We start from the raw sequence: 19734 nt of genomic DNA on the forward strand, positions 1-19734 counted from the left end.
TGTAGACACTGGTTGATTGTACCTGAGTTAATAATTCTCTTTTGTGGTTATGTTAATCACACATAAAATTCCTATTGGAATTAGGTATGGAATTGGTATAAGGAAAAAAAAAATCCAGATCCAAGGATGTGACCCTTCCAATGTACATGATCTCTCCACTCCTGAATTTGGGGGGGGCTCAACAACTTCCCAGCACTCCTCTGCACCCTCCTGGTCCCTGAAGCAGGCGTTCGCAGAAACCATCACACTTCCTCTTCTTCCTCTGCTCATTACAGTTACAGCGGCAGAGCTAGATTTGAAAGGACTGTATTCTAAAGCAGAAAGACAATGTCCAGGAAGCAGAAGGAAGAGGATGATGGCACATCTGTCTGAAGTGACCGTAACTATTGGGTGATGTCATTTTCTAGGGGGTATCTACAGAATGTTTGCCGAAGCATGTTAGTTTGCATCCACAGCAAAATCTTTATTGGGATAAACAATAGCAATAGTACTTAGACTTATATACTGCTTCACAGTACTTTACAGCCCTCTCTAAGTGGTTTACAGAGTCAGCATATTGCCCCCAACAATTTGGCTCCTCATTTTACTGACCTTGGAAGGATGGAAGGCCGAGTCAACCTTGAGCTGGTGAGACTGCTGGCAGTCAGCAGAATTAGCCTGCAATACTGTATTCTAACCACTGTCACCAAGGGTTAAGTCAGTGTTATGAAGCTGTGGCAAAAAAAAGTTGCAGCACATGTTTGTGCCACAGCTAAATATAAGTTTCAAAGTGAAGCAAAGTGGGGGCTTCCTTTTGCTCTATAAAATGGTGTACATCTGTGCCTTACATTTCAGTGCAATTATTTTGCTTGAAGCATTATTGAAACAAATTACCACTTCAAAGCTTTGCACATCTTTATTAACTAGGCAGTTCATTTTATTCCAACCTGTTTTTATGAGTATAGCTACTGGCATTTAATACAGCATTCTGGATAATCGTAATCCCATATTTAAAATAGTTAGGTGCCATAGGGGCTTATACTCCATCTTTGTACCTACTGCCATTGTCATGGGCCTTCCCATTTTCCTTCCTTTTTACAGCCTCAGGACCTATTCAAATGCTTAAAATTCTCTTTCTTCACTCTCTATCTTTGCATAAATTACATAACTAGTCTTCATTGAGACTTTTAATAAGGGTTATCTAAAGCACTAAATTATCATTTCTGTGGACACAGTTTAATTTTTACTCTTTTTTAAAAAAAACTTTGTCTTTCAGGGAGTGCCATTGGAAGGTCATTTCAGGCCACTTGAATGATTTCCTATGATTTCATCAGCTGGATCAACTGTATCAAGAATACCAAGAAGAAACCCCTTAGGGACCTATCACAAATGGAAAACAGAGTTGGGTATCAACAAATATTTTCCCTAAGTGTTGATGTGAGGCGTGAACATCCCACATGAACTTGAAATAGAAAAAATGTATGTGCTCTTAGTCAATGGCCTCATATCACTTTCTCAATTTATTTCAGTCTTTATGATATAAATTGGTTCCTGCATTTAGCATTCCATATAAGGAAATTAAGTTACTTTGGAGTTTCAGTCTGCTGATAATACAGGGAGACTGTCATTAATGAGAACAGATTTCATAAATGAAATGCAATCACATAAGTACAGAAAGAGGTGATTCCCAGACCATATTAATATAATATTTTATATTGTGGTAGTTTTGTTTTAATCCTCAATTAACAAGACCTAAAGTCCAGTAACAGCGATGAACTCAAGTTTTTGATTTCCATATTATCTGCAAAAACTATTTCCTTTTTACACAAGGGTGGAAGGAATGATCAATCTTTCCTGGAGACTGGAATTTCATTTGATAGATTTAATTCCTTTCTTAGTAGCAGTAAGCCTGGGGCTCCTAAAGAACTGCATGTGAAGTATCTCAGAGAAAGATAAGTGATGGTGGACAAGGTTTTTTCAAAGTGCTATCAGTCTTCCTCCTTTAAAGCATAATTCCAGGAATTCTGCCACAGAGGCAGTTTTGTCTACAGATGTCAGTGTGAAGAAATATTCCCTGAGGGTAGACCAATTGAGAGGCACTGATCAGAAGAATCTTTCTAATGACTAATATATATAACAGACAGTAACTCAAGAAACCTTTCATAATAGTATAGACAGAACTATATCTTGTATACTGTTAATAGCTTTTAATGGTCTACTCTTAAAAGCCTATCCTCAAAAGAAATACACCTTTGCATCAAATTTTATAAATATGAGCAACTTCCATTCTGCCTTTTCCATAAAGATTGTTTTGATCACGTCCAAACATTTAAGAAGGAAAATACAAAACATTTGGAGATGTTTCAATCTTCCATTGTGACATTACATAAGAAGCTTTCCAATATATGTTGAGAGTCAAATCTGTCCCATCATTCATATGTTAATTTTAGTCCATAAATAACTCAAGTGACTTAAATTTTTATTCCTTACTTTCATATATATATGCCCGTTTCTTGGTTTCTCTCTATGATAACCAGAACCCAACAATAGGGCTTGTATGTATTTATCATGTTAGATACTTAGAGTACTTTTCCATCTCTGAACATTAAAACAAGAAAACAACAATGGGATCATATAATGGTATAGAAAAATGGTCAGATGAGTATTTATGGCAGTGCCATTGATAGGAAAAGATACTTTTCCCCCAGGCTAAAATAATTGTAAGTAAAAAAGTAGTGTAAATTTATAAATGCTAGCTTATAATGCCATCACTGAAACTCTGAAGCAAAATTCACAATGTTTACATTGTGTACATATTTATTTATTTATTTTTATTTATTTATTTGATTTGCCAATTGTTTACAAGATAATAAGTATAAGTGTATACATAGTTGTGAATACATGAAATGGGTACATATAAGAAAAATAAAAGAATAAGAGAAACAATAGGACAGGGACGGTAGGCACGTTGGTGCGCTTATGCACGCCTCCTACAGACCTCTTAGGAAAGGGGTGAGGTCAATAGTAGACAGTCTAAGGTTAAAGTTTTTGGGGTTTGGGGAAGAAACTACAGAGTCGGGTAGAGTATTCCAGACATTGACCACTCTATTGCTGAAGTCGTATTTCCTGCAATCAAGTTTGGTGCGGTTTACTTTGAGTTTGTATCTATTGTGTGCTCTTGTGTTGTAATGGTTTAAGCTGAAGTATTCACTGACAGGTAGGACATTGCAATGTATGATTTTATATACCATGCTTAAGTCAGACCGAAGACGGCGTAATTCAAGGTTTTCTAGTTCTAGAATTTCAAGTCTGGTGGCATAAGGTATTCTACAACGAGTAGAGGAGTGGAGAACTCTTCTTGTGAAATATTTCTGGACTTTCTCAATTGTGCTAATATCAGATACGTAATGTGGGTTCCAGACTGATGAACTGTATTCGAGTATTGGTCTAGCAAATGTTTTGTATGCTCTGGTTAGTAGTGTGATATTACCAGAGAAAAAGCTACGTAGGATTAGGTTAACAACTCTTAATGCCTTTTTGGCTATGTAGTTGCAGTGGGCTCTAGCACTTAGATCATTAGAGGTGAGTATTCCAAGGTCCTTTACAGAGCTTGGGTCATCAACAAGTTCTTGACTATTCAGCTTGTATTTTATTTTCTGATTTTTTTTGCCAATATGTAAGACAGAGCATTTATTTGTTGAGATTTGAAGTTGCCATTTGTTTGACCATTCTGATACATAATCAAGATCTTTTTGTAGGGTAGCAGTATTGTCTGTGGTATTGAACAGCTTTACATCATCAGCGAAGAGAACGCAATTGCTCTTAATATGATCACAGAGGTCGTTTATGTAGAGTATGAAGAGAGTTGGTCCTAGAACACTGCCTTGGGACACCACTATTGACAGATACTGGATTTGATAGGACGCTCCCGATTTTGACCATTTGTTGTCTGTTTGACAGGAATGCTTCTATCCAGTTATTCAGTTGTCCAGAGATACCATAGGATTTTATTTTTAGGAGTAGTTTGTCGTGTACCACTGAATCAAAGGCTTTACAGAAGTCTATGTAGATTGCGTCTATTGCTTTGCCCTGGTCGAGTTGTGTCGTCCATATGTTTTTGCAGTGTAAGAGTTGTAGATTACAGGATAGTTTTTTTCTGAAACCAAATTGTTTATTGGAGAGTAGGTTATTTGTCTCTAAGTGGAGGATGATGGATTGGTTAATAATTGATTCCATGACTTTACAGGTGACGCAGCATAAGGAGATTGGCCTGTAATTTTCAACTAGGCTGGGGTCTCCCTTTTTGAAGATGGGGATGACTGTGGCTTGTGACCATAGGTTAGGCAAGGAGCTGGTCCTGAAAGATTTTTCAAAGATTATGCTTAGAGGTTTGGCTATGGCAGTGGATAGCTTTCTTAAGAAGTAGGCACATATTCCATCCGGTCCAATAGATAGAGATGGTTTTAGATTGCGTAGTGATTTTTCAACATTGTCTTCTGTGAAATCGATATGTATTAGATCATTATTGTTATCTGTGGTACAGCTAGGAAATACTGGGCATGATCCATTGCTGTTTACAAATACTGAGCCGAAGAATGTGTTAAAGATGTTGGCTTTAATGGTGTCGTCGTTGCAGTCTTTACCATCAGGTCCTATCAAGGGAGGGATGGACCTTGAGTCTTTTAGTTTGTTGTTTACAAAATTGTAAAAAGCACGGGTGGAATTGGTGCTTAGAAGGTTTTCCTCTTGTTTAATGTGATAATTGGTGCATTCGGTCTTTATCTGGTGGCATAAATTTTTGTATCGGTTTTTGAAATTGGCAACGTGACCAGATTTGTTTTTCCTCCAGAGTGATCTCTTTTTTAAATTAATAGTATTGGAAGAACCCCTTCTGTGAATCAGATATAAAGCTTAGATGCAGATACTACATCCAATATTTAGAATGGATATATTTTCTTCTGCTAACCAAATTATCCAGTTCTTCTTGGACTTGATGTTCTTTAGGAATAGCTGCATGCCTCTAGCAGCAAGAACAACTATATAGCAATAATACATGAATGGAAAGGAAAGACTATTAATGGGTGGCTCCAACTTAGAAGGCTTGGTATGCCATTTGTTTAAGCTCTGTAGTAACTTGTGAGGAGTGAAAGAGCGAATTGTTCAAGGACCTGTGAAGTACTTGATAAATATTTCTCTTTGCCATCCGTTCCCCCAGAGCACAGTTACATGGCAAGGAAGTGGATATGATGAATGTGAGAAAACCAAGGCAGGACTGACTGCAACCCTAATTTAACTGAGCTAAGTAAGGTTGTGTAGAACTGTAGAGCAAACGTTCCTGTTTGCTTTAAATAACCCTCACTCAAGTGCTTGCAATTTGCTTTGTGAAGAGAAGGGGACTTGGGCTCTGGAGTAAAGAAGCCTTTCCTTTTATCTACACTCCTGAACAGCTGGAAAGAGATAAGAGTGGAGACATGCCTACCTAGTCAGACTGCTAGAATTCCTTTGACTTTGCTGCTTTCCAATTGGATGCATAAAGGCAGACCTTTTGGGAGAGCTGGTGTAGTTTTTTTCACCTTGTGTCCTTACTTCTATTAAAATGCATAGCTATTCTTTTTTTTTTTTTAATGAAATTGAATTGGTGTGGGTTTGACCCTTGAGCAGGCTGGTTTTTGAAACAGGGATGCAGGTTTTTTTCAATATATATTTATATATACAGTGTATATATTGTGCATATTTGTAATATATACATATATGTATATATATATATATATATATATATATATATATATATATATATATATATATATATATATATATATATACCCTCTCTCTCTCTCTCTCTCTCTCTCTCTCTCTCTCTCTCTCTCTCTCTCTCTCTCTCAACTGTGTATGTATGTGTGTATACACACACTGAGCTAGGCTGTACCAAATAGCTGATTTATAATGACCATCTATGACAGATGTCATGCTGAACCTGCTAGTGGTCAATAAACCCATGTTAAATACATAAACCAGATAATTTGCAAAGGAGCCTATAGTGAGCAACTGTTATCTTTGTATACAGATGTTGTTGAACATTGAAATCTAAAGGGTGAGTTATTCTGGCATTTTCTTGGTTGAGCATGAGTGGCATGTGATTGATAGGACATGAACAACTTCCTGGACACATAACTATATTATTACTTAAATATTACTTTGTATTTAATTTGCTTAGTACAATAGGAAATGACCTCTAACTTGATCCAATTTTCCATCATGAGCTAAACATAGAACTTAACATTTATTTAAGCAATGACAGCTGTTTACATTCTATGGCTTGTTTTAAGAAATTTCCTTTCTAGGTTTGTATGTTGTATGTATCTAATCTGCGATTCAATTTTTATTTAACAAGCTATGATCTGTACATGGTAAATGTTATTATTGTTCAGATTTTACCTGGGCAAATTATCTATGCACACGCCTGTAGACCAGATCGTCTTATTGAATCTGCCGCAATTTAATAATAACAGACTAATAGCACAATCTATATTCCAACTTTACTCACTCCTAAGTGAGCATGGAAAAATGGTACAATTCCTTTTAAAAGGGTTGTTTTAAATTCTGTAGATGAAACAAGGGTGCTTCATTGCATATAGGGCATTATTTCCCACTCAGATTCTTACTGGACTAGGATTGCATTTTCCCAGTTACAAAATAAATTGTGCATTTATTATATCCATAAAGGGAAATGTCTGAATAGCAAAAAAGCAACCTTGGAAGAAATTGTGCAAATTATATGCAAAAAAATAAATGTTCAGTCATCATGCCGAAAAATAATCATTGCACAGCCATTATGCTCCTGAGAAAAAGCTTCAGGGTCAGGAAAGAATTAATTTAATTGGCTCAAAATGTAATCTCTGTCCTCTCCTGTAGATACCAGCCTTGCATTCATAACCCTGGAATATAAATTCCTCAACAGAGGCCTGAATAATTAGGCCCCTGCTGGGGGCATTGGAGTCAACATGTCTGCTTCTCTGTAAACAGTGACACAGGATAGAGAGTTGGGGGCGGGTGGGTGAAGATTTCTTTCTACAAAAGTAGGTAGTCTAATCTAGCAAATTTCATGAGGAAAGATTTCATCAATGGGTCTGGCTGCTATCCCAGAGCAAAAAAAGATCCTATCCTGAGACAAATCTCAAATAATAAATTCCATGACTGATCAATTACAGATAGAAGGGTTGTTGTTTTTTTGAGGGGGGTGTTTCAAACTGTAGCAAGGTTTGGGCAAAACATTCTGTGCATCTCATCTCTGTCTATCAGTTTTAAAAAGAGAACTGAGACAAACAGAGAAAAGGGTCAGGATTTATTTCAAGTCACTATTAAATAAGGGCTTTCATTTCCATTCTATGCCAGCAGAACTCATTTTACTTTGACTTTTTTCTACTTTGGGAATGGCCCATTTAAAGCCATAAGCACTGAATTTCACAACATGATGTTAACAGGGTCACTCAGTACACAACAGAAACATCAAAACTAAATGTTGGCTGCCTAAAGGCTGTGTCATTTCATGGCAGAGGAAAAGAGGATACCAATCAAATGAACCCTAGTGAATAAGAGGTAATATTAAAAAGGAATAATTACAATTTAACAGTAGTCTTTATATTACTGGCTTGAACTAATGACAAATTTATTAGATCAATAAAGATCTGATCATTTGAATTTATACAGAATCATATTGTAATATTTTAAAGTAAGGAATTTAAAGGCAGTCTTTATTTAGCTATGTTTCTCTTCATTGTCATTTGTTTTACCCAGCCTCTAGAACAGTATTTCTCAAGTTCAGCAACTTTAGTTGTGGGGACTTCAGTTCCCATAATTTCCTCTCAAGTCCCAGAATGCGGAATTCTGGGAGATAAATTCTACACAACTTAAAAATTGCTGAGACTGAGAAGCATTGATGGAAAGACCAGATGGTGGACCAGCTAAAGACTCCCCTCCTGGTCCTGGTCCTGACTAACCAGATGCCTGTTAAAAGACATGAATACAGCAGTACCTCCTGCTTATATTTGGAGGAAATTAGAATCACTTAGGAGAGATGGGTGGTGTAGAAATTTAATGAATAAAATAAAATAAATTCAGAGAAAGTTGCTCTGGATCTGGTGAAACTATTGCTTTGTTATTGCAAAACAAAAAACCCCATTCATTTTATCCTCATGCACTGCTGGAAAGTAGATAAAGAATAAGCAGAAATCAATCACCATCACAGGGACATTTTCCTGTTTTTTTTAACCTCAGTCATTCCTCATTTTCTCAGTAAGAAACAAGGAAACAAAACCACGCTTGGTCGACATGCATTTGTTATATGCAACAATTACATTTTAAGACATGTTTTTAGGTGGCAACTAAGCCCCAGTGATTAGTATTGCTCTGCCACAGAATCATTTGCCAGCAAACCTTTGTACATTTGTAATGTACATATGCCTTTTGTGTAACAGACCAAGATACATGTTCAGGAACAGACAAAAACTGTTCTTAAGATTCAGTACATAAATTTCATCTATGCATTTCAGTATCAAAACATCTGTTGAATACCCTGGCAACTAACTATACAGTTCTTGATCTGATGTATCATTGTCTTGCTGTTGAAGTAATTTCTCATCTAAGCATTATCTCACATGCAGTAAAAATCACTCAAGACGTATTTCCAGGCAGATACATTCTGCATGACTGTATCTATATAGGAAGTTTTGTGAAAATCTTTCTGAAAAATCAGTGTTCCTTTTTAAAAAAACTCCTCGGTTTATCGCTCCTCCTTGCAACTCAGTCTTCTACTTTTTAAATCAAATCTAGGCTTCTTGGACTGGCGTGGGTGGCAGGGGTATGGTCTTTGATGGCATCTTTAAAAAAATAATTGAACACGAATATTATACTATTACTTATTGTTTATAGTATTAATATTGTGATGAATACTATTGTAAACATTTTGATTATGATTGTCTAAAAACAATTGTACCCAGACTAACACTCTGTTTGATTGAAATTGAATTTTTATGTTATATAAAATAAAACGTTAAAAAAACTGAACTTGATCACTCCAGTCATGTAGGCTAGTTTAATACACAATGCTTATTGAGGATTCCACTGACCTATCCATGTTTATTCAAATGCATTAAAGTCACTCCAAATTTGATGAATACAGTTGCAAAACATTTTCTTTTGGTGTGTGTGTGTGTGTGAGGTACAGTGTTAGAGTTCCAGGGAAAATCAGATGCATGTAAGAAACATTACAGCTAGGACCATGGAAACAAAGCAAGCATAACATTGTTCTAATTTTTCAACTTGGAGGCATTGTTTTTTAAAAAGACATGCTTGAGGAACTGAATGTATGACATATTGATTTGTTAACTTTGACATTTCTCATCATGTAATAGAGGCTAAGATTATATTAAATGGAACCATATATCAAATATCGATCAAATTAATTTACACCAAAGATTTCTGACACCGAAAAAATCAATGCAGTCAACTGGATTGTTACATGCAATTTCCATATTTTCACTACCCCAAAATTAAAGCCTCTCCTACCGTATTGGCAACACGTGACCTTTGGTACCGTCAAATCAATTAGGAGTGTTTTGTTTTGTTTTTACAAAAATAGGTAGGAGACTATTAATTTTCTTTTCTTTTCTTTTTACACAATTAGATATTTGTTAAGGCCTCATTTTAGCAGGCCTTTAGAGATCAGTCTTGCAAGAGGCCGTTAAAGCTCCAATAAGTTATTCAGGCTTCATGGTCCACAAGGATCTGTGTTGGTCCTCTGGATTACTTTTAGTATGTAGACAAGAAAACCAAATGTAGTCAAACATGTTATGTGAACATGACCATCCATATGGTGGTTTGGAATAGAATGGGTTGAAACAAACTTCCAGAATACGAGATTTTTACCTCAGCTAGAAAGAACTGAAACATTTGCCTGTTATGAATTCTGATGTAAACCTAACAGATCACAACATATTAATCTTGATTTACAAGCCTTTATATTTGCCAAATATGCCAATTCTTGACTCCAAAGATGCATTAAAATACATTTAATTTAAAATTCATGCTTAGAAAAAGCAATTATAAATGTGTAATTTATATTATGTGTAAATTACATTAAATGCACATTTCCATGAAGATATTTTGAAAAGAAATGGTTTGTCTTTAATTTTACAGATTAAGGCAGAGAATAGAGCTGATGTATCAATGAACATATGTTACCTGAATCAGAAACAAACCAATGTACACATTCCTAACAATGTAATAGCGATGTAATGTAACTGATATGAAGTTGAAAAAGTGGAACCTCTAATAAATTGTTGCATTTACAGTTTGCATATACACTCTTAAAGAGACCTAGCAGACACACTATTTGAAAACATTTTAATGTCATAGAATACCTAAGATATCTTCCACTGGAAGTGTCATTATTGCAACAGATAAAAGTTTTTTACTGCTTAAATCTGATTCAAACAGAAGTAGTATTTGTGCAACATCACTTTGTTAGTTAGTTTTGATTAACAATAACTTAACCTTTGGTTTATTGTGGAGCCAATATGTGAAACACCACGGGTTAATAATTGGATGGGAGAATATTAAGAAATCTTCAGCATGTAGGGAAGATAAAATGGGAAGTTGGGGGAAAAGATATCAAGGTAGCAATCAAAAATTATTTTCATAGTGCCACAAAAAAAAAGATTATATCTCTCAGGTCACTAGGAACTGAGCTCACTTAAATATTTTGGTTTTACTTTTCATTGATGCAGATTTGTTTACAACTAGGTACAGAAGCATTCTCAGTGTGGTGCTCTTGAAATATCTTGATTTTTAACATGGGAGCTGAAATTCAACTATTTGAAGGGCAGCAGAAATGGCAGGATTGAATGAGGTCTTGTACAAATCCTTAACAGCAAAACAACTGCATATTTTCTCCTTGATATGATATAGAAAATACTATTGGAATGAGGTAATTAAGGGTGATTTCACCATGGAAATGTAACTGGAATTTCATGAAAAGAAGTAAATAGCCTAAAGCATTCCTGTTAAACAGGTAAATAAATAGTAGAAATGCAACAACAGTCTGTTTCTAGCTTTCTTGCATTCTGTAGATCCATCTACAGAATTTCCAGTCCAAATAAGTGAGAGCTTCAGACGTGATAGAAAATCTTTGTGCTGAACCAAGTGAAAAAGCAGCCTAATAGAAGAATAAGAAAGCACATTGTTTGCTGTAATCTTGGACAATTTGAAGTTAAATAGATGAATTCCTCTTCCTTATTTAAAGCTGAGAAAAAAAAGGAGGAGGGCTAGTTAAGGAAATCTGCATACAAATTGTTTCAACAATACTTAGTAATTTCCTCTAAACTCCTCTGGAAGTACTTAAGTAAAATACTAAATAATACAGTATATAAGTCAATGGTTGTTGAATTCTCATAGGAGAGTGCAAATGGGACCCATAGGAGCTTTTGAAACCAATTAATAGTAACTTATCAGCATTAATCACATCACAATTAAAAGTAAATACAAATCACTAGTTAAGAAGCATTGCTAATAAAGAGAATTGTACTTCTTGGCCCAGGTAAGGAAAACAGAAAACAAGATGAGATTAACACTTATAACTTGTTGACAAGACTCCATCAAATATTATACCGGAACTCAGCAGCAATCACACACATTCCTAACAGGATTACTGGAAGCAAGATTTAGATTAAGAGAAGTGGTGCTAGATAAATGGCTTACAAAAATGTTACATCATGATCGTATTTTTTCCTTTTATTTAACAATGATAACACATTGTTGACTAGAGATTCCAACAGATTTTGTTTCATATAAGCTGATTTGAGACAGCCAGTTTGGTGGTGTGGTTAAGTTATCAAGCTGGAAAGAAAGTTGGTTCTAGTCTTGCTTTAGGCAGGAAGCTAATTGGATGACCTTGGACCAAGGGTCTTCAAACTTGGCAAGTTTAAGACTTGAGGACTTCAACTCCCAGAATTCCTGAGCTAACATGACTGGAGGAGGAACTTCTGGGAGTTGAAGTCCACAAGTCTTAAAGTTGCCAAGGTTGGAGACCCCTGATGTAGAAACATAGCCCTGTCACCTCAGTTATATAGAAAAAAAATATTCTTAAGGGGGTTTTGCAGACAGGCAAAAGGAAGCAGGTAATGACAAACCACTTCTGGAATCTCCCAAGAAAACTGCAGGGATGTTTCTAGGAAGTTACCAAAACTGACTTGAGGGTATTAAAAAAAATACTTTTCCCCTACCTCCACCCAGGTTTGGGAATGCATAGTAAAACAAAACAAAAAAATACTGCACTTTTTACATATAAATAGAAGGTAGGCATGAGTAGTGATAGTTCCCTTTCAAACCTAATTGCTCAGTATATAGTTAAAAAAAAGCAATAAGATATTTGAATTTGGGAGATATACTGTATAACTACCTTTAAAAAAACAATGAGTACTTAAGACCTGAAGGGATTATTATAATTGCTTCTCTCATGTATAGGTAGCCCTTGACCATTTGAAGTTACATCACTGAAAAAAATGACTTATGACCATTTTTCACACTTATAACTGTCACAACATCCCTATGGTGACATGATCAAAATTCAGATAGTTGGCAACTGACTCACATTTATGATGGTGGTAGTGTCCTGTGGTCATGTGATCACCTTTTGTGACCTTTTGACAAGCAAAGTCAATGAGTAAACCAGATTCACTTAAGAAACATGTAACTGACTTAACAACTGCTTTGATTCACTTAACTGTGGCAAGAAAGGTCATAAAATGGGACAAAACTCCCTTAACAAATGTCTCACTTAACAACATAAATTTTGGGCTCACCTGTAGTCATAAGACAAGGACTACCTGTATTTATGTAAAGCAGGTGGAGGCTTAGCAATAGCAAGCAGTAGCACTTAGACTTATATACCACTTTATAGTGCTTTACAGCCCTCTCTAAGCAGTTTACAGAGTCAGCATATTGGCCCCAACAATTTGGGTCCTCATTTTACCCACCTCGGAAGGATGGAAGGCTGAGTCAACCTTGAGCCTGGTGGGATTTGAACTGCCAAATTGTAGGCAGCTTGCTGCAGAAATAGCTTGCAGTACTGCACTCTAACCACTGCGCCACAGAGGCTCCTATTAGGGCCATTGGGAGGGGTGCCTTTAAAAATTCAGCCCTAGGCCACCAATATGAATCAGTGTCTACAACATCTGAGAAGGCCCTTTCTTGCCTAAACCTGATATAGAAGGCCTGGCTACACTAAACCCCCTGAGAAGAAGAAAAAATAATTTATATAGACCAATGATTGACATTTTAGAAAGTGTTTCACACAAAGTGAATATATAGAACAAAGTGCTACCTCAACAAGCTCACAGAAATCATATTTGGATTTTAATTCGATGGGACAAATTCAACAATTCAGAGTAGCCCATAAGAGTTCATGTATAGCTTCTCCTTTAGTCTTTTGCAATGAGAAGTACAAAACTGACTGACTACTGACATCTTAAAGGCTGACAAATAACCTAAGCTTCACTGCAGAATAATTTGTGCCTTATAAATGTGTTCACGTTTCAGATATAAGACTCTTGATTTCTTTTTCTTTTTCTTTTTGCATTAACTACAGGTGGATTTTCCCTCAGTTATGTATGTTCTTACCACAGTTTTGTCTTTGTTCAGATAAACACTGAAGAACACCATAAGCACATCGACACAGTTGGCAACCCTTCCATATCCATTCTCCATGCACAAATGGGCCACAGTTGCTGCCAATGACAAATCAGAAGATGCAACCTTATTTCCAGGTTTCATTGACAAGCCACAATCACCCCCAAATATATGTACTTTCTTTACCTTTTCCGTTCGTCGTGCTCACAGTATCTGCCAACAAAGTATTGGGGGCATGCACAGAAACTGCCGAGGATGCAAGTTCCTCCATTTTTACAACAGTGCCGGTTAAGGGTCCGACCTGAAAAATGAATAGCCCATAGTTGACAAAGAAACAGACTTCTTTGAACCTTCTTTTTCACTTGCTTCTGCCCAGTCTTCCTAGCTGCCAAAGGCCTGGTTCTACTCGCCTTAAGGGGACCATAAAATTAGCTGCCTGTTAAGGCTGTTTGTTCAGCTAAGCCCAGATTGTTTAGATAAGGATTAAAAGCAAACTTCTCAAGATTACTGCATGGCCAAGCACCACCCCATGACTTGTTCTACTGCAGAAGCTTCATGTCAAACTGCAGATCTCACTCCAGCAGAAGGTAATAATCATACTCGTTTTTGAAAATAGCACTATTGATATTTACCCCCCAAAAGAAAAGAAATATTATCTTTTGCCAAATGTGCAAACATTTATCATCTTTTTAGCTAAATTGTGCCTTCAAAGAAAATCATATATATATGTACCTATTCTATATCTATTTAACTATAATAAAATCATTATGCTGCAATATGCATATCTCCTAATTTGCTTGGCAGAAAGAGTTATTGCAAATGGAACTGATGAATATTTTCTTTAAAGTCAGTCCTGGATAAAGGGAGATCAACATTTCCCAGAAATAAAGCAACTGGATCTTACTTTTTGCCACAGCTCATTACAGAAACAGTGCCAGAAAGGTGCCAGAAAAGTACAATAATTTGTCATCCCCATTAGATTTTCAAGGGAAGAAACATGTGGATTATAATCCTAAACCTCCAAAAGTCTTAGCGTCTCCAAACATATAGATGATTAACTGCCTACAGAGCAGCTTCTGGCTATTTCTTTTAAAAATACACCACTGACTCGATAGAATATAATTTAGTATATATAAGATATACTTATATATATAGCTTATAGCACAAGTCTTAGTAATATTATTTTCAAAGGTTTCATAACATTTTGGTCAGCCCGCCAATGCAGTGTAAAGATAGGCTACACTGGCTTGCAGTTGCAGAAATTCTACTAACCAAAAGACAGTGCAGAATCCCATCTAACTGGGAGCAGGGCAATGCATAAATTGAATAAAAAACTATTTAGAAATCTAATTCTACCTTGCCTATTCTCCAGGGCAGATAAGAAGTTATTTTGGAGAGACAGATTTTCCAATGGACATACTGTATGTCCATTTGTTCATGTATATTTATTGCATTTTTATTGTAAAACATATATTTTATCCTTACCACATTCCTCAGAGGTGGGCAAAAGTAAAACTGAATGCTTGCTCTAAAGACCTCATGCCTAGAATTAAAATTAGTAAACAGTGACTATGGATAGGACTGGCTAATAAATTTCATGGCAGAACAAGCATTTGAACCCAGGCCTCTCTGCTAAGTTCATGTTAGTACTATGTCGGTTCACTGGTGTTACAGGCACTAGATTGGAGAAATCCGTTGCTATAATAGATTCAGATATCATGATTTAGGGAGTATGTAAGCATAAAGAAAGTAACTTACTCTCTGTTAGCCCAGTGAAAGGTACAATTGGTCTCGAGTTGATCTGCTTTTTATACTCGAAGCTCTGATTCATAACACTGTAGACTTTTAATGTGGTGGCTCGCTCTTTTGCGCTGTGCTTTTGAATAATGACATCCACATTTCCTTCAGGGTCATGAGTATCACCTTCTTTTCTAAGGCCTTGTGAAAATAAAAAATAACATAAGAGAGTGCACTATTTTACAGAAAGCAAAATTGGAACCAAATTATGAGAAAATTCCTCACCTTCTGCAAAATTAATATTCCACAAAACCAGAGTTATTGTTAAAATAAACCTGGAGAGGCAAAGTATGCACAGACATTAGTACAGTATGAAAAAATTAGGTGTGAGAACAGGGCATTCAGTCCACCCCAAAAACTAGTACTATTAAAATACATTGAATTTGAAAAATGGATAATTATATTTAGGAAGGCAGACTTAATTACAGACAAAGCAATCTGATACAAAATATGCTTAGGACAAAGTAAAGTCAAACTGAATTGTCTGAGACTTCTTTCTAAGAGCAACACAATCCTAGGGTATGGATAAGCCACTACAGGACGAAACATTATTATACATAGTTATAAGATCCCAGCTAGATAGTTCTATTCTTTTCTTTGTTACTGAGATAATTGCTTCAAAATCACATTTGTAGCCCTGTTACCAAAGCAAAACACTGTATTATAAAAAGGCAATAGTTTTGGAAATTATATTTTACTCTCACTAGAGCCAAAATTTGCAATATGTTATATCTCTTGCTTCTACATGGATTACAATTTTGCCTTTGTGTATATAAAGAAGAGAAGACACAGGGCTGAATACAACTTGATTATAAGAGTTTAAAAATGCAAACTTACCTAGTATTTTGCCTCCAACACATTTTCTTAAGATGTTTTTCTCCTTCAAGCCCACTCCAGTTCCAATGCTGTTTCCAAGTAAGTGTGGTCCAGATGCCTCACCCCAAACAGGAGCAGCTGTTTCACGTGATTAAATGGACTAATTAAAGCAGAAGAACCTTTTCTAGCTGTTTCTCATTTCCTCCAGGGGCACATGCCTTCTGGAAGCTCTTCTGTGGTTAGATTTTCAGAGAGGTATAGTCAATTCTAAAGTGAGTTAGTTCCTACCCCTCCCCTCCATAAACACATCTTGCTGGGGGAGGAGCAATCTTTCATACACACAGCAGGAGGTAGAGCTTCTCCTTCCCAAGGAGTCTTCTAGCGTTGGTCTTCAACTAGTAGGTTGGTGCTGATAAATTGCCCTATTTTATAGTAAAAAAAAAGAAAAAGAATGGGCCACTACCTGTGTCAATAATACTTCATTCTTGTTTGCATTGAGGTTTTAAGAATGGGAGAGACAGTCAGGTACAAAGGAGGATTCTGCACTTTTAAATTGCGGAATATTCGAGAGGCAGATGAAGCTTACCATGTAACAGAGAGGAAAATGTTCTTTTCGGTGTCCTTGTAAAAGACTCTTTGCCACTGGTTATCATAGAGATTCAGAAAGTTACCCCAGAAATTTATTCCAGATATGATAATAAAATATGGCCATTGTTCGGTCATAGATCTGAAAAAGGTGACATGCTTTTCATCAAAGAAAACAATGGCTCAAAACTTGATTATTTAGCCATCTGGTTTTTTTTTTTTTAATACGTACAAAGGGTTTTGGAAGTGCTTGTGGCTTGTCTTTTAAAAATAGTTGCATAGAATATAAATTATGCACTCATAACTTTGCTGCACTTAAGAAAAACACACTAGAAATTGAACTGATCCTGTTCTATAATAGAAAAAAATGCACATGAAATTTACTGTCCTGCCTCTTTTGTTTCTATTTCAAATCCCTGAGTCCTCTGACATTTTGAGATTTTCCCATGGATCATGCCAGAATAAGGGAAAAACAGTTAAAGAAGACTTAAGAAGATATGCAGAGAATGTGGGATTGCACTGGAGAGACTGAAGTTCAAGTTGTCCCTCAGCTATGGAAGCTTAGTGGATGATTTGGAGCCAACGACCACTCGAGAACTACCTTGTAGGTTTCCCATATAAACTATCTTGAACTCCTAGAGAAAGTGTAGGGTCAAAATTTAACACATGTCGTGGAAAAACAGCAGAGCATGTTTGTGCTGTGTGTAGTTACAGGTGTGGAAATGCTCAAAGACTGTATTCTGCTTGTGATTGAAAAAAACAAGCTGCCATTTAACAAACGGATACAGACTTAGTTCAACCTCTGTATTTCAGTAGCTTTTAAAATTCAATGTATCCCCAGTTTAACTTGGGAAACCTGGGACTGAGAATCTGGGCATCTTTTTCCATAGTAAAGTTCTGTCTGATGAATTATACTTGATGCATCTACAGGTAATCCTTGACCCAGAACAGTTTGTTTAGTGACCGTTCAAAGTTACCATGGTTCTGAAAAAAAATGACATGACCATTTTTCACATGACTGTTGCACCATCCCTGTGGTCACGGTTTAAATTAGGAGGTTTGGCAACTGGCTCATATCTATGACTGTTGCAGTGTCCTAGGGTCACGTGGCCACTTTTTGTGAGTTTCTGACAAAGTCAAAGGGGCAGCCAGATTCACTTAACAACGGTGTTACTAACTGAACAACTACACTGATTCACTTAACTGTGGCAAGAAAGGTCATACAATGGGGCAAAATTCACTTAACAAATGTGTCACTTAACAACATAAATTTTGGGCTCAATTGAGGTCTTAAGATGAGGACTACCTGTGTACATGGCATAGTGCGTCCCCCAAATTCCTAAAATAGTCACCCTCTGAAAGATTCTATTCTGGTTAGATCCCCTAAAGCAGCGGTCGCCAACCACTGGTGGGCTGTGAGAAAATTTTGGTGGGCCGCAGAGAAATCTCACCCCAAGAGCACCCCCCCAAAGCAATTAATCCAGGCTGTGCAGAAACACAAGGCTGCACCACCCACATGGCTCGTGGGAACCCTCCCCACCCACTCACTCCTTACCCGGTAAACTTGCCTGCTAAATTTCTATTTTTCCTTTTTCCGACCATCATCTGTTCTTTGTGCTGGAAGATTTAGATTAGCTAATGGTTGGATTTCTTGCTTTCCAGCTAGTCTTTAGATCTTCGGCTCTGCTTTTAAGCACAGCCAAACCTCCCTTAGGACTGAAGTTTTGCTTGCAAGCAAATTCAGTGCAGACTCACGGCAAGCAAATTTGAGAGACTGAGCTAGCCAATGGCAGATAGATAGATCATTGAATGATTCTGTGAGCAACTCAATCTGCCTGCTTTGCCTGATTTTGGGTAAAAGTTGCTTTTTTTCATAAAAAATCAATATTTATATAAATATTCATAATATTTACATACAAGCCATGCCCAGCCAGTCACATGACCACCAAGCCACACTCACAAATTAGGCCACACCCACAGAACCAGTTAGGGGTCCCTGGGATCTTAAATTATGAGTTTGGTGGTTCCTGAGGTCCAAAAGGTTGGCAACCCCTGCCCTAAAGAGTTGTTTGTTAGACCCAATGAATTCAGGGATAAAGAACTCAATGGGAACTGCCCACATATTTTTTTAAAAAAAATATTACATTTTTATTACAAACTATTAAATTTATATTCCACAGTCAGGAGCTTAGTGTCCAACATTCAGAGTATAGCAATGATTAAGAGACAGAAAACATGGAATTGATTCACCCAGAGTGTATAGTTATGTGCTTCCAAGTCTCCTCCATTCAAAGAAAATATTCTCCATATCAACACAATTTAGATTGTAATTGTTGTTGTTAGTTGTGAAGTTGTGTCCGACGCATCGTGACCCCATGGACAACATTCCTCCAGGCCTTCCTGTCCTTTACCATCCCCTGGAGTCCATTTAAGCTCATACTGACTGCTTCTGTGACTCCATCCAGCCACCTCATTCTCTATCATCCCGTTCTTCTTTTGCCCTCAATTGTTCCCAGCATTAGGCTCTTCTCCAGTGAGTCCTTCCTTCTCATTAGGTGGCCAAAGTATTTGAGTTTCATCTTCAGGATCTGGCCTTCTAAAGAGCAGTCATGGTTGATTTTCTCTAGGACTGACTGGTTTGATTGTCTTGCAGTCCAAGGGACTCGCAGGAGTCTTCTCCAGCACCTCAGTTCAAAGGCCTCAATTCTTTGGCGTTCAGCCTTCCTTATGGTGCAACTTTTACATTCATACATTACAACTGGGAAAACCACAGCCTTTACTATACACACTTTTGTTGGCAAGGTGATGTCTCTGCTTTTAGTATGCTGTCTAGATTTGCCATAGTTTTCCTCCCCAGGAGCAAGCGTCTTTAAA

General features: G+C 36.8%; 1 protein-coding gene across 3 annotated transcripts; it reads right to left on the bottom strand.

The window, feature by feature from the left end:
• Nucleotides 1-1847: 1847 nt before the first annotated feature.
• Nucleotides 1848-19497, bottom strand: LOC113414610 (cryptic protein-like). 3 transcript variants are annotated; one of them, XM_087957941.1, is made up of 6 exons: nt 16297-16549; nt 15685-15734; nt 15421-15600; nt 13849-13963; nt 13654-13760; nt 1848-2053 (listed from the first exon to the last, which is right to left on the bottom strand). In XM_087957941.1, the coding sequence occupies exons 1-6, from the start codon at nt 16317-16319 to the stop codon at nt 2034-2036; spliced, it is 495 nt and encodes a 164-aa protein (XP_087814067.1). In that variant the 5' UTR covers nt 16320-16549; the 3' UTR covers nt 1848-2033. The 3 variants fall into 3 exon arrangements, with proteins under 3 accessions (XP_087814067.1, XP_087814066.1, XP_026527372.1); XM_087957940.1 differs by lacking the exon at nt 1848-2053 and adding an exon at nt 8068-8855; XM_026671587.2 differs by lacking the exon at nt 1848-2053 and adding an exon at nt 9088-11278 and having other exon boundaries at nt 16297-19497.
• Nucleotides 19498-19734: the final 237 nt, after the last annotated feature.

This window comes from Notechis scutatus, chromosome 2 (genome assembly GCF_049901735.1).
Source record: "Notechis scutatus isolate UNSWTSFEM ecotype Mainland chromosome 2, rNotScu1.2, whole genome shotgun sequence".
Lineage (NCBI taxonomy): Eukaryota > Metazoa > Chordata > Lepidosauria > Squamata > Elapidae > Notechis > Notechis scutatus.

Excerpts from the sequence above, each read along its gene's own strand:
- LOC113414610 (XM_026671587.2), bottom strand. The coding sequence starts at position 16,319 with ATGTGTTGGAGGCAAAATACTAG. Across the intron at positions 15,601-15,684 it reads GAATATTAATTTTGCAGAAG|GCCTTAGAAAAGAAGGTGAT; the intron begins GTGAGGAATTTT and ends TATTTTCACAAG. Across the intron at positions 13,964-15,420 it reads TTTCACTGGGCTAACAGAGA|GTCGGACCCTTAACCGGCAC; the intron begins GTAAGTTACTTT and ends TTCATTTTTCAG.